At 38.3% G+C, this 12,120-nt stretch overlaps 1 protein-coding gene across 1 annotated transcript in view; it reads right to left on the bottom strand.

Annotated features, from left to right (window-relative positions):
• Positions 1–59: 59 nt before the first annotated feature.
• Positions 60–12,120, bottom strand: part of enpp1 (ectonucleotide pyrophosphatase/phosphodiesterase 1) — a 33,628-nt gene continuing 21,567 nt past the window's right edge. The window contains exons 15-23 of the mRNA XM_044377116.1: positions 10,334–10,421; positions 7,728–7,912; positions 6,920–6,959; positions 6,312–6,472; positions 4,500–4,635; positions 3,952–4,026; positions 2,394–2,526; positions 1,471–1,615; positions 60–1,299 (exon numbers count right to left, since the gene is read on the bottom strand). Of these exons, the coding sequence (XP_044233051.1) occupies positions 1,147–1,299; positions 1,471–1,615; positions 2,394–2,526; positions 3,952–4,026; positions 4,500–4,635; positions 6,312–6,472; positions 6,920–6,959; positions 7,728–7,912; positions 10,334–10,421 (1,116 nt within the window). The 3' untranslated portion in view covers positions 60–1,146. The remainder of the gene's footprint in view (positions 1,300–1,470; positions 1,616–2,393; positions 2,527–3,951; positions 4,027–4,499; positions 4,636–6,311; positions 6,473–6,919; positions 6,960–7,727; positions 7,913–10,333; positions 10,422–12,120) is intronic.

Below are 12,120 nucleotides of genomic sequence, written 5' to 3'. Positions count from 1 at the left end.
ACCCAGATTGGGGGCAGCACAGTGTGATAGGTTAGGAACAAAAGATGCAAGTCACAATGTCAGTGTGGAAGAGTTTTTATATGAAATTGTGTATTTGTCCATAGCTGCCATTTCTGACAATACTCTTAAAAAGCTGTACATAATGGAAATGGTTGAACCTTTCTTTTTTTCCCCTGCAAATTACTTGCACATCTTCAACTTCCAGACAGTGAAGAAGAAAGATCAAAGACTGAACAAGGAGTGTGTTGATCCCAAAAAGAATTTCAGCCACGCACACACACACACACACACACAGACACACACACACACACACACACACACACACACACACACACAAAAGACACACAAAAGACACACACACAGACACACACATGCACTCAAAAATCTAAAAACTATGTCAAAAAATTTAATTGACCAAAATGTACAAAATACCAAAAACAACACTGGCGCTGAAAATACAAAAATAACAACCATGGACATACAGCGACAACATATGGCAGGTGAAACCTTGAATTATTATATTAACAATTTCTTTTTGTGGAGTAAAACTTTTTTTTTTCTTAAATTCTCACATTTGGTGTTCATTCCAGCTGCTACAGCCAATGCTCCAGATGTGTGGAAAGACTCCCGCCTCAGCAAACAGCAGACACGACTGTTTCCACATTGAGATGAGTTTCCTGAAATGCCCCTGCCAATACAAGCCTTTGCGATAAAAATACATTCTTCTTCCTCCGTCAATAAATGTTTTCTTTTCCCTTTTTATATTGTTCCTGTCCCATGTGCCCGTCTGAAGCTTCGGAGCCACTCAGCAGATGTGACGGCGTCTTTGGTTCTGAGATCTGGAGCCTCATTTATAAAAAAATGACTTTATCTCTTAAAAACACAATCAAAAACAAATATATGGCTTTCACACAATTAATTATTATAAAATTAGTTTTGGAATGAGACATTACAAAAAAAACAAAACAAAAACAAAACTGGATGGAACTTAATGTTGGGATAAATTTGGTCTGAACACAGGAAACTTTTATAAGTGAGGCACCCATTAAACCCACTGACAGCAGGTTAACTGTGTGTCCACATGGACAGAGGCCTGTAAAGCAGACCGATATGGCTTCCTTTTTTCATTGGATAATGTCTCTAATTTTAAACAGTATGTAAAAAAGTCTTGAGCTGTAGCGTCTCTTCCACTGATAACCTGTTGTGGTAGAAACTGAGTCCGGTCAGAAGCTCGATGTCTCGGACGCGGGCAGTGTGAAACTGCAGCCAATCCTCCACCCATGTCAAGTCTGCCCCAGTCTGCAGAGAAACAGAAATAGAGAGAGAGAGAGAGAAGGAAAGAAGAACCAGAAAGATGTATCAATGTCAGATCTATTTTAAATGCACTGCTTTGACCATATTTTCCATTATACAATGCATCAGCAGGTTCCCACAGTAGACTGCCAGAAAGGAGACAGCGGTGTAACTCACGGAACAGCTCTCTGTGTGGTCAGGCCTGTTGGGCAGGATGAAGGACTTGGCCTGCAGAGGACCCTCGCAGTTAACAGGGCTGAAGGTCGAGTTCTTACAGCTGGTCAGGATCACAAAGAAATGTGTCGGGGTAGGAGCCACGTTTCTGGGAAGACATGAGATCTGAGAGTTTAACAAACTGTGGTCTCATTTCTAGAAATCTCTTAATAAAATTTACCTTTAGTGTGAAATTAATCAGTTTGGGGTGTGTAAATGCTGCATTAATACTATACTTAAAACAGTACATAATGGCATAAATGAGTTTCATTCGTACATAAAAAATGATCACTATGGGGAAGTTCACTGCAATAATTACACAACGCTGGTGTGCAAGAAGTCTAAAACCATAAATTCTTGAAAAAGGAAGGTTCTCTGTTCAATCCAAAAGCCAAGCTGGTCATTAGACCTTCAACAGGGCAAATATTTAACAAAATCTACCCTCAGGTTTTGTGCTTTTTGTGCTTTTTCATGCAAGTTACAGTTCTCAAGGTCTAAATCCATAGACACAAAATGAGATGAAAACCGAGGTTGTAGTTTATCAAACATTTTCCCTGATGAAAGATGACATAGCAGATAAAATGAGCAGCTAATGGTTTCATTTAAGTCTTTAGAACTGTATTTTAGGAGGCCTCAGAAGTCTTCATGGGTAGCTGAAACCCAAGAGCAAGTTTCACTTTTAACCACAATTTATTCCTAAAGAGCAATGAAGATATTCTTCATTCTTCTCTAACCCGTATTTTTCATGTCAAATCTTTCTTGGACTAAGCACTGTTAAAAGGCCAGTAATTGTTGGTTTGCGTTTACAAAATAAATCATAAATATTATGATTATATTATCATATAAAGAAATCTGCCGCCTGGTGTCTGAATGTGTGTTTAACTTACGTCGATACTGTTTGGAATGCATCAACGTTTCCATCAGCATTTTCATCGAATATTGGCCCACTCATGATGTTAACTCCGTTCAGCTGTTGTGAATATTTTGGAAGCAGGACGTCATGGAAATGTGCCCAAACATCTGCGGTTCGAGAACATACAAAAACCTTTGATATAACACATCATCATCAATCATTTATTTGTTGACAGATTTGTATTGTGTATGCATGTTTATAATGTTTTGACCTGGTGTTTTTATTTGATCATGTTAAGTGATTTTATATGTTTGTATTGTGATATTTAAGTCAATAAACTAACTGACTGGCCTCCCTTCATAATGCTCAACACAGTAATGAGCCAGCAGGGGGCAGCATTGGTTAGCTGATTAATATTTAGGCCTCCAACATACACAAACTCCAGTATTTGGTGGTGTTTCATCTGAATGGGATCTCATACTAGTGAGAGAGTTTTCATTCATAGCGTGGGTGGCCCCAGTCAAAACCTGTGCAGAGCTGTGCTGTCTGACATGCTCAGTTTCTCCAAACAGTAATCACCCAACACAATGGACAAGTTTGAACTAAAACATGGCTCATCTTTACGCTCCTGCAGACCACAGCATGAGATTATTTCATCACGTTGACCACAATGCTTTCACATATGACACAGGTGATTCTGCCATGCATCCTGGTAATCCTAGCAAAAGAACAAAAACTAAGGGAGTGAACCAACATTCATCCCATTCCAGTTTCCAATGATTTTATAAATAGTCCCATCTAATGTGTTCATTAGAGCACACTCTGGTGAATCAGCGCAGTCAGATTACAAACTAAACCAACTTCAAAGTAAATGTGATTGTGCAGAGAACGGCTAGGATGGCATGAGGATTAACTCTGGGAAAGTTCCTCTCACTAAACCTTTAATTGTGCTTTACAGAGAGAGCTTCACTAAATTAAAGTACAGTAGTGCCATGTAATTTCAGCGGTTAGATCTTTGGACTCTTGTTATGTATATTTAAGAACCAAATGGGCTAAAGTATAGCCTGCTTTAGGAAATTCAGGTTTGAAAAGTATAATTGAGAAATAAAAATGGCAAACCACAATACCTGCTCTCGGAAAACTTGAGTTTTTTTTCTTAAAGATTATATTTTTTGGCATTTTTGCCTTTATTGAACAGTGAGCAGTGAAGAGGCAGACAGGAAACAAGGGCAGAGAGAGATGGGTATGACATGCAACAAAGGTCCCTCACTGCCATTTAGCCAGAGACGTTGCAGTTGTGGCATGCGCAGTAACCAGGGTGCTCTAAAAACTTGAGTGCTTCACAATTTAACAAAACAGTGCATGACATCATGTCTAGTCATGACCCAGAGTATCTCTTCAGCTCACTGGTTAATTGATTTAGTCACCTCTCATTCAGTTTAAGAGCTCTCGTTCAGATGGCAAATTAACTCTTCCGACAACTCTGGAGTGAGTTTTTTTTAATTTATGCAATACCACGATTACCATTTCCATTCCAGATGTGGGTGAAGCTAGAAATCCACAAACCAATAAATCTTTCCAAGACTACTTGCTTTTAAATGCAGGGAACATTGGTGCCATGTTGCTTGTGATTAGAGAGTCTGTGTCAGGTCCGTTGGCACTCAGATCTATAGACAGAGAATAAGAGACAGGGGAAAAGAGAGTGTGTGAGCCATATGGATGTGGATTAAAACACAAATTGCATGTAGAGAATAGAGATTTACCGGCTGAAACTAAACTTAACATGTCAGTGGAGCGAAATGCAAAGAGGTAAAATCATTAAAATCAGGTAAAATCACAGTGTGATCACTTTATCTGAACCATATGCCAGATAAAAAGCCTAATTCTGTGGGTTTCTCAGCTCACTTTTACTTCACTCTGTAAGTTTGTCACTTCCCTTTGTGGTGAGCTGTCTGCACCTGAAACCAGAATTTCATTAATAATAGAATCGGGGGGGATGGGACACTCTTTACTATTGCAGTCCAAAAAGCACAGGTGCATTTTTACATGAGAATGTGGCTCTATAACACTTCAACTTGAATTCAACACCCAGCTGGGGTCGACGAGCTGTGACCCCACCCCCCCACACACACACACTCACTGGGGGGATGCAGCAGGCCATAGGACAGAAGTGGGTCGTCAATGTAGCGCCGGCACAGCTGGCTGGAGGACGGTGGGATGCGTACATCAGCACGAACACATGCCTCCAAATCTGGGTCCAGGAGTCGCACTGAGGTCTGAAAGAGAGGATCAGTCAGTGGTGGACAGTGTTGGGACTCCAGGCCTGCACTCTGAGTGTTGTGTAAGATCACTTGGCTTGGTTTTGCTTTGCTTGTGTATATGGGTCAGCGAGAGCAAAAATAAATAATCTCATCTCACTCCCTTGTTAGAGAAAAATGTCAGGTTTTTGGAATAAACTGGACAAATTTTGACACTTTGACACTTGACATTTATCAGTAATTTCCAAATAATTTCCAAGACATTTCCTGCAAAAGAGTACATAACTAATTAAGTCCTAACCCGTAGCATATTTTAGAGAGTCTTTAATTCAGCGCGAAGCAGGTCAGCTAATCATACAACATGATTATGAGTCTAAAGACATGCTAATAATTCTGTGTGGCTGTTCTTAGCCTCAGCAGTGCTTTGAGCTAAATTCTAACAACAGCATGCCAACACGCTCACAATGACTAAGCAGGTATAATGTTTATCATGTTCTTAGTTTAGCATGTTAGCATGGTAACATTTGCTTATTATCAGGAAGCACAAAGTACAGCCGAGGGTTGAGTTTTTCAGATATTATCATCAACAAACATTGGACAATTTTTTTAAGGTGGCACTAGATGTGCCCTTAAAGTGAAGGGATTACGAAAGTTATTAAAACCTGTGTGTAACATGAATGTCTGTAACAAATTTCATGACAATCCATTCAAAAGTTTTTGAGACATTTAACCTAAAATCTAAAATCTGCTGGTGGCACTAGAGAAGAAGTCAGAGGATCACTAAAGTCATTAGGATTCATTTTCTAGGGCTTACTGTATGAATGTTTATAAAAAAAACCCCAAAACATTCATGCCATTCAATATTTCAGTCTGGACCAAAGTGGTGAACTGAACATTTCCATCACAGAGCCACACTGCTTCTTAATGTAATATCAACTTCTACTTCTACTTCTAAAAAATCATTCTTTCCCTATAATTAGTGCCAAAATATGTGTCTCTTTGTTGGAAATTACTTGGAAAAATTATGGATCTCAGAAATGTGGTATCAAAGGCTGAACATATGTTTCAAACATATTGTACAAGAATAGTAATACAAGCTTGTTGTGGGGGCAGATCAACAGCGTGGCCTCATATTTCTCATTGATTCATTGATTTTCTGGTGGGAAAACTAGCTTGAGGTGAGCTTTATGGAGATATTAACTTTGACAAGCTGTAAAACGTATGTTTGTTGTGGGAAGACAAGTGGGTTTAGCATAATGCTGTATGGTATGCCATGTCAGTTGTACAAAACAATCTGAAGCATGATTCTTTGTCCAAATGAATACAGAGGATATAGCAGAAGCCATATCTGGCTTGTAATGTGCTGTATTTGGATAAAGCTTGATTGAAAACAAATCTACATCCTCACTTGCTCTATCATTTAGACAGAACAGTGTAAACTCTCCTGGGAATGTATCACTCTATCTGAGGTCATGATTTACACTAAATCTCAACCGCATAAGACAAGACAAGAAGTATTTGAGCCAACATGAGCACGAAAGATGAGTAACAGCTGCTTAGAGAAGAGATTCATATACTAAACAACCTCTTACATTCTCCAGCCAAACCCTAACCGCAGAAGAAATATAGCTGGGACAACTCAGCTGAACAGGCTATGTTTAGAGATGAAAGACAGCTCCAAACGGAGGACTCACCAGAGGCTGGATGGTGTAAGACACCCAGAGAGGCATGAGGCGGTCTTTGCTGTATCCGCTGAGGTAGTCCGAGTGGTGCAGCAGACAAAAGGTGGCGCCTGGTTGGACGACTAAAGGGATGCCGAAAGGATGGTGGAGGCGACGTAAGCTGGCTTTAACACCTAAAGGGAAAAAAATCAAAGTATTAAAAAAACGCTTCTTCACGTCAGTTCTCAAGTACACTATCTAATCAAAAGTATGTGTTTGTTGAACATCTAATTTCAAAGCCCACATGATTTTGAGACTTGGCTGCAGGAAATTTACTCCCACTCTGCAACAACAACACCAGTGAGGTCAGACACTGATATTGGACAATAAGGTTTCCATGTGGATACAGGAAAGGGCCTTCCCCAAACTGCTGCCACAAAGTTGGAAGCACACTGCTAAAATTAAATGTCTAAAAATACAACGTATGCTCTGACATTATGATTTCTCTCAATCGGAATATGAACCACGAAAACCATGAAAAACAGTTCCAGATGTACAGTAAAGTACACAAATACTGTAGTTTATCTCATATTTCTCTCTGAAAACCTTTATAATGCAAAGAAAAACAAAAAGATACTCACTGTCGTTAGTTGTCATGAGACGTCTGTTCATATCTTCCACCTGAAAATAAACGCACACTTTTTTGTTAGTCTGCTTATGTTAAATCTGTTAAAAGCTACAGCGTATCTACTGCACAGTCACCATGCATGTCAATCTAAGATCTGTAAGATAAGATCTGTAAAGTAGGGCTGCAGCTAATGATTATCTTCATTGATTGATTGATTATTATTCATTGTTGAATCTATTTTCGCGATTAATCGATTAGTTGTTTGGTGTATAAAATGTCAGAAAACGGTGAAAAACTCTGATCACTGTCTCCAAAAGCCCAAGGTGACTTCATCTTCAAATGTCTTCTTTCGTCCCATGATATTCAGTTTACTATCACAGAAGACTAAAGAAACCAGAAAATATTCACATTTCAGAAACTGGAATCTGAGAATTTTGGCATTTTTTCTTAAAAATTACTCAAAATGACTGTTTGATCACCAAAATAGTTGGCCACTAATCTATTAATGGACTAATAATTGCAGCTCTACTCTCTTGTAAGTTTTAATGAACCTTTGCGCTGAGGTTATTAAGGTCATTAACTTAAATGTCTGTAAACGTTGATGGAAATTCTGATACTGACATGGCTCGTTATGTTGTTAGTAGCAAATTATATTTCTAAACAACTATATTTTGGGGTATTTGTACTTTTTTAAAGGAATCACTACATTTATCATTTGCATCAAAAAATAACTTATCTGCTTTGAACTTGCTGAAGGACTTGGAGAAGCAAACATTAACTTTAACAACTAAAACAACTGCCTCATTAACTGACGGACATACCATTGCCTTGGTTTGGGATCCACAGGTGCACTGCAGGTCGTCAGCGGGAATGGGGGAAGTGGCCTCGCAGGGGGTATCATGGGAGAGCTGCGCTGGGTGAACGGGGAGGTGGACGGGATGCTTCAGGAGATGGTTCAGACTGCCGTGGGTCCCGTTGTTCGGAGCGGGACGAATTCCAAGGAGATCTGGAGGAGAGAGAGAGAACAAGTGCATTTCAGACACAACAAAGGACAGTTAATCTGTTAAGATTTGGCCACTCCTAACAGCTATAGTAACATTTAATAGAGATATAGAGATACAGGGACTCAGTGACACATCTAGACACATTTTTACAATGTACAGTAGTCAGTTGGGGCAAGTACAGTAACACAAGGGATCACACAAGTTTTTAAACATTTAAGTAAAACTAAAGAAGGAACAAGCAATACTTGTTGCCTTTATATTTAGTCTCTTAAAAATACTTTAGGGTGCTACCAGCCAGGAGTCCATTGAATTCACATATACACAGATTTTCTTACATTTTTCTTTTTGTTAAATCATTATCGACAGTCAACTACGTACACAGATGTATGAACACACACACTGAGAAAGGCAGAACCCAAATGGTGTGTGTGTGTAGTGGACAGTTTATGATAATTATAATAAAAATCTGTCCCAGGGTGGAACCAGGGTGAGTCTGTCTGATTCATCCTGGTTCCACTGTGATGCCTAACCAGAGATCCCCACAACAACACTGCAACTTTCCCCCTGTTTTTTCTTTTTTCTTTCTTCCTCTCCTTCCTTCCTCTCGTTCCTCCCTCTATATCCTTACACATTAACACAAACACACACACACATACACACACACACACACACACACACACACACACACACACACACACACACACACACACACACACACCTAGTGCATCTAGTATTAACCCAAAATTTCATTTATCTATTTAAATTTGTATTTGTATTTATTTATTTATGTATTCTCCATGTTATTGTTTTCTTGGGTTACTGTCTGGTCCTTTCTTGTTTGTACTGTCCCATGTCATATTTATTTTGATGTTAATCACTTATCCTGCACTCAATTTGTGTTCACATATCTAACCAATTATCTTGCACTAAATAAAGGGGGGAAAAAAGAAAAATGTTAGAAGAAAATGTGTGCTTACCCTGCAGTACATGTGAATTCAAGCTATTTAACAATAATAGCAAATATTTTGGGAGTGAAAAGATGAACTTAACCTGTTCATTCATTCAAACCTTTAATTAAGCCTCAAAAATCATTGAGGTTTCCCTCATTTGCAATGATGCTGAGATACAGAGTTAAAAACAAAATACGTAGAGTTAAATAGATCAAAAGAGAACAATATTCAGTGAAAACAACTGCAGACTGAGGTGAAATGGTTTGAGATCATAGTCTTGAAATGTCCAAAGTTACCAAGAATGTCGATCTTGAGGATGTGTTGAAGATAATTCAATGTGTTTGGTGCACAAAAACTACAGTCAAGGCTAAACCACAGGACTCGAAGCATAAGACAGTTAGTACGACAAGTTTGGTACTGTAGGGTCCCATCGTCATACAGCATAGATATTGCTGTATGTAGGATGTTAAATGTCCAATAAGGGCTTTATGGATGAAAAGATACGAGTGTTCATTGCGCCTCTGGGCCAGAGAGGACCAACCAAATTCGTTATACTGAATGCGATGGTAGGTGTCATGAGAATCTCCAGTAATGAACTGTAAACATCAGCAGAGGTATCTGGTTCTGTTGTTCTAATGTCTTCCATATTGTTTATGTTTCTCTTCATTTTGATATCCAAATAATTTGATTTAAATTACTGGGTTAATCTGGGGATTTGTTTAGTACCTGCCTGTTGATTTGATTACATGTGTTAGCTGCCCTTATAATTTTGTCATCCTGTTTTCCATGCTGTATGTCTGTAATTTGTCTTTCTTGGTCTTTTCTTTACACACATCATCTATTGCACGTCTGTCCTTGCTGTGAGTGGGATCCTCCTCTGTTGCTCTTCCTGAGGTCTCTTCTATTTTTCTCCCTGTTAAAGAGTTTTAAGGGGGTTTTCCTTATTCACAATAAAGGTCTAAGGTCAGAGGATGTTGTATGGCTGTACAGATTGTACAGCCCCCTGAGGCAAATTTGTGATTTGCGATAATGGGCTATATATATAAACTTGGCTTGACTTGACTATCCATCTTTTTTTCTATAATGTGGTTGATGTGCAGCACAATCAACTGAAATTCAGTTTAGGAGAAGTACACCAGTTTCCTCCTCTGAACTGCATTGCTGTATTTTCTGCAATAAAACTGTTTAGTACAGTGTTTTCATAACTGAATGACATAACTGGGTGTCGGCTACAGTTCTATGAAAATTAGGCCCAAGTCATAAAAAAAAGCGTTTGCCAAATGTTCCTTAATGTGCAGATAGACAGTGAACGATGGTGCAGAACATAAAGTTCATGTGGTGATCAGGGTCAACAAGCACAACAACTTCAAAATATGAAATCCATATTTTACAAAATCATTCATCAATCAGTCAGTTACAGCTTCAGTACAGGAGGATAAAGTACAGTGAACGTGCACTAACAAAGCCGCTTACCACACATGAGGTTATATACTTCAATGTTTTCAAAAGGGGGCACAACAGCTTGCTTTTTAAATCCTGGACCAAAGCCAATGAAGATCGCCTGAAAAAGAAGATAAGCATTAACAAACTGATGTTCATGAATTTATTTAGAGACATTTCTACATACAAATACAAATGAGTGAACAGTGAACTATATTAACAACAGTGTCCAGAGGTTTGTGAACCACATTTAAACTCTAAAACAGGAAGATGTGAAACATTCAATTCCATAATTAGGTCATGTGTAAATATTTCAAATGAACTCAACTCAAGTTTCTTTTTAAAATGACCTCACACAACCTTGACAAAATACCGTTGGTGGTGGGTGGTGGCAGTGGGGGGGGGGGGTTGAACTGTCTATTTCAAGCACACTTTGCTCTTGTTCTCTGCTGTGTGTCGGCAGGTTTGGAGCCATTCATTGTGAGTTTTTCTTGACTTGCATACTTTTTTTTCTTTTTTTCTTATTTTTTTTAGAAAAGTCAGAAACCCAAGAAAGGTAATTATACCAATTCTACTTAAATTACATCATTGTATTGTGATGACTAAAGTGACAGAAATTATGTAAACAAACTTTCCAAAGGAACAAAGTCGATCCAAAGCAGAGACAGCGTAGGTGGAGAGTAACTTCTAACAACAAGTATAAATACTGTAGTTGAGTAGTGTGGGAGAGTTAGACAGTATTTTGTGTTTCTCATGTGTACTTTGGATGTTTTTTTAAAGTACCTGCTCCTAAGTTTAGTTTGGCTTCATTTGTGGAGATATCTTGAATTTAGACTCAAACATTAATTCCTAAAGATAGTGGAAACACTGACCATTCAACTTATTTTGCAACAGATTTTGAAGAATACACAAAATGTTTCATTCTGCATCTATAATGTATAAAAAATAAAATCTTGAGTGGTGTTTGGCATGTAGTTTTCTCTCTTCTGTGTCAAATGTGGCTTGATCAGAAATACTTCTTTAAAATAATATCAGACTCTTTCATCTGTTTTCTGTGTGATGGTGTATAAGAAAGATTAAGTCTAAGATGGTAGTTTAAGCTCTGAGTTATCCAACAACATCCTAAAAATTTGAGAATAAAACTAGCAGCTGGTTTAAACAAGGAAACTTTTTGAGGAAAATACAAATGGAGCAATGAGTGACGCTGTGCTTTTACGCTACGGTGGAGCTGCCTTTGAGCAAATCGTTTAACCCAAATTAGATCTATTGAACCCGATTGTAGAGAATTGGTGCTTATCAGCTTTCAAATGTGAGTAAGTGTAGCAGCACTGTGTGAATGACAACATCTGTGATGAAAAGGAGCATGTGCACAGTACTCAACTGAATGAAAAATATCAATAATTTCTCTCTACAGGAAATCATTTACTTGAGTTTACCCTTTGCTTGAATTTTGGATTAGAATTTATTGCAAAATGTGGAAGTACTATTCATATTTTGTTGGAAATCTTGTATACAGCAGCTACTGTACAGCAAGAATATTACACAACTTGTTTCCAACCAACTGAGAGGTTGTACGATGACTAACAAGATATGAAAGAAGAAAAAAAAATTTTTTTCTGTATGAAATTTTCTGGTGAAATCCTTAATCTTTATACATTCCTTCAATGTTTAAGAGTTCACAAGTCAAACCACAGTTGTGAACCACTGCCACCAGCATTCAATGTGTTTGTTGTTTGAAACCTACTTTCACATCTGAGCAGTTCCTTCATTTTTCCAAGACAGTGTACTGGCAGTCTTTGCTGTTTTGTTCTTAGAAGAGG

The sequence above is a fragment of the Thunnus albacares genome, chromosome 16 (assembly GCF_914725855.1).
Source record: "Thunnus albacares chromosome 16, fThuAlb1.1, whole genome shotgun sequence".
NCBI lineage: Eukaryota > Metazoa > Chordata > Actinopteri > Scombriformes > Scombridae > Thunnus > Thunnus albacares.
This window is presented reverse-complemented; position numbering and strand designations above follow the sequence as displayed.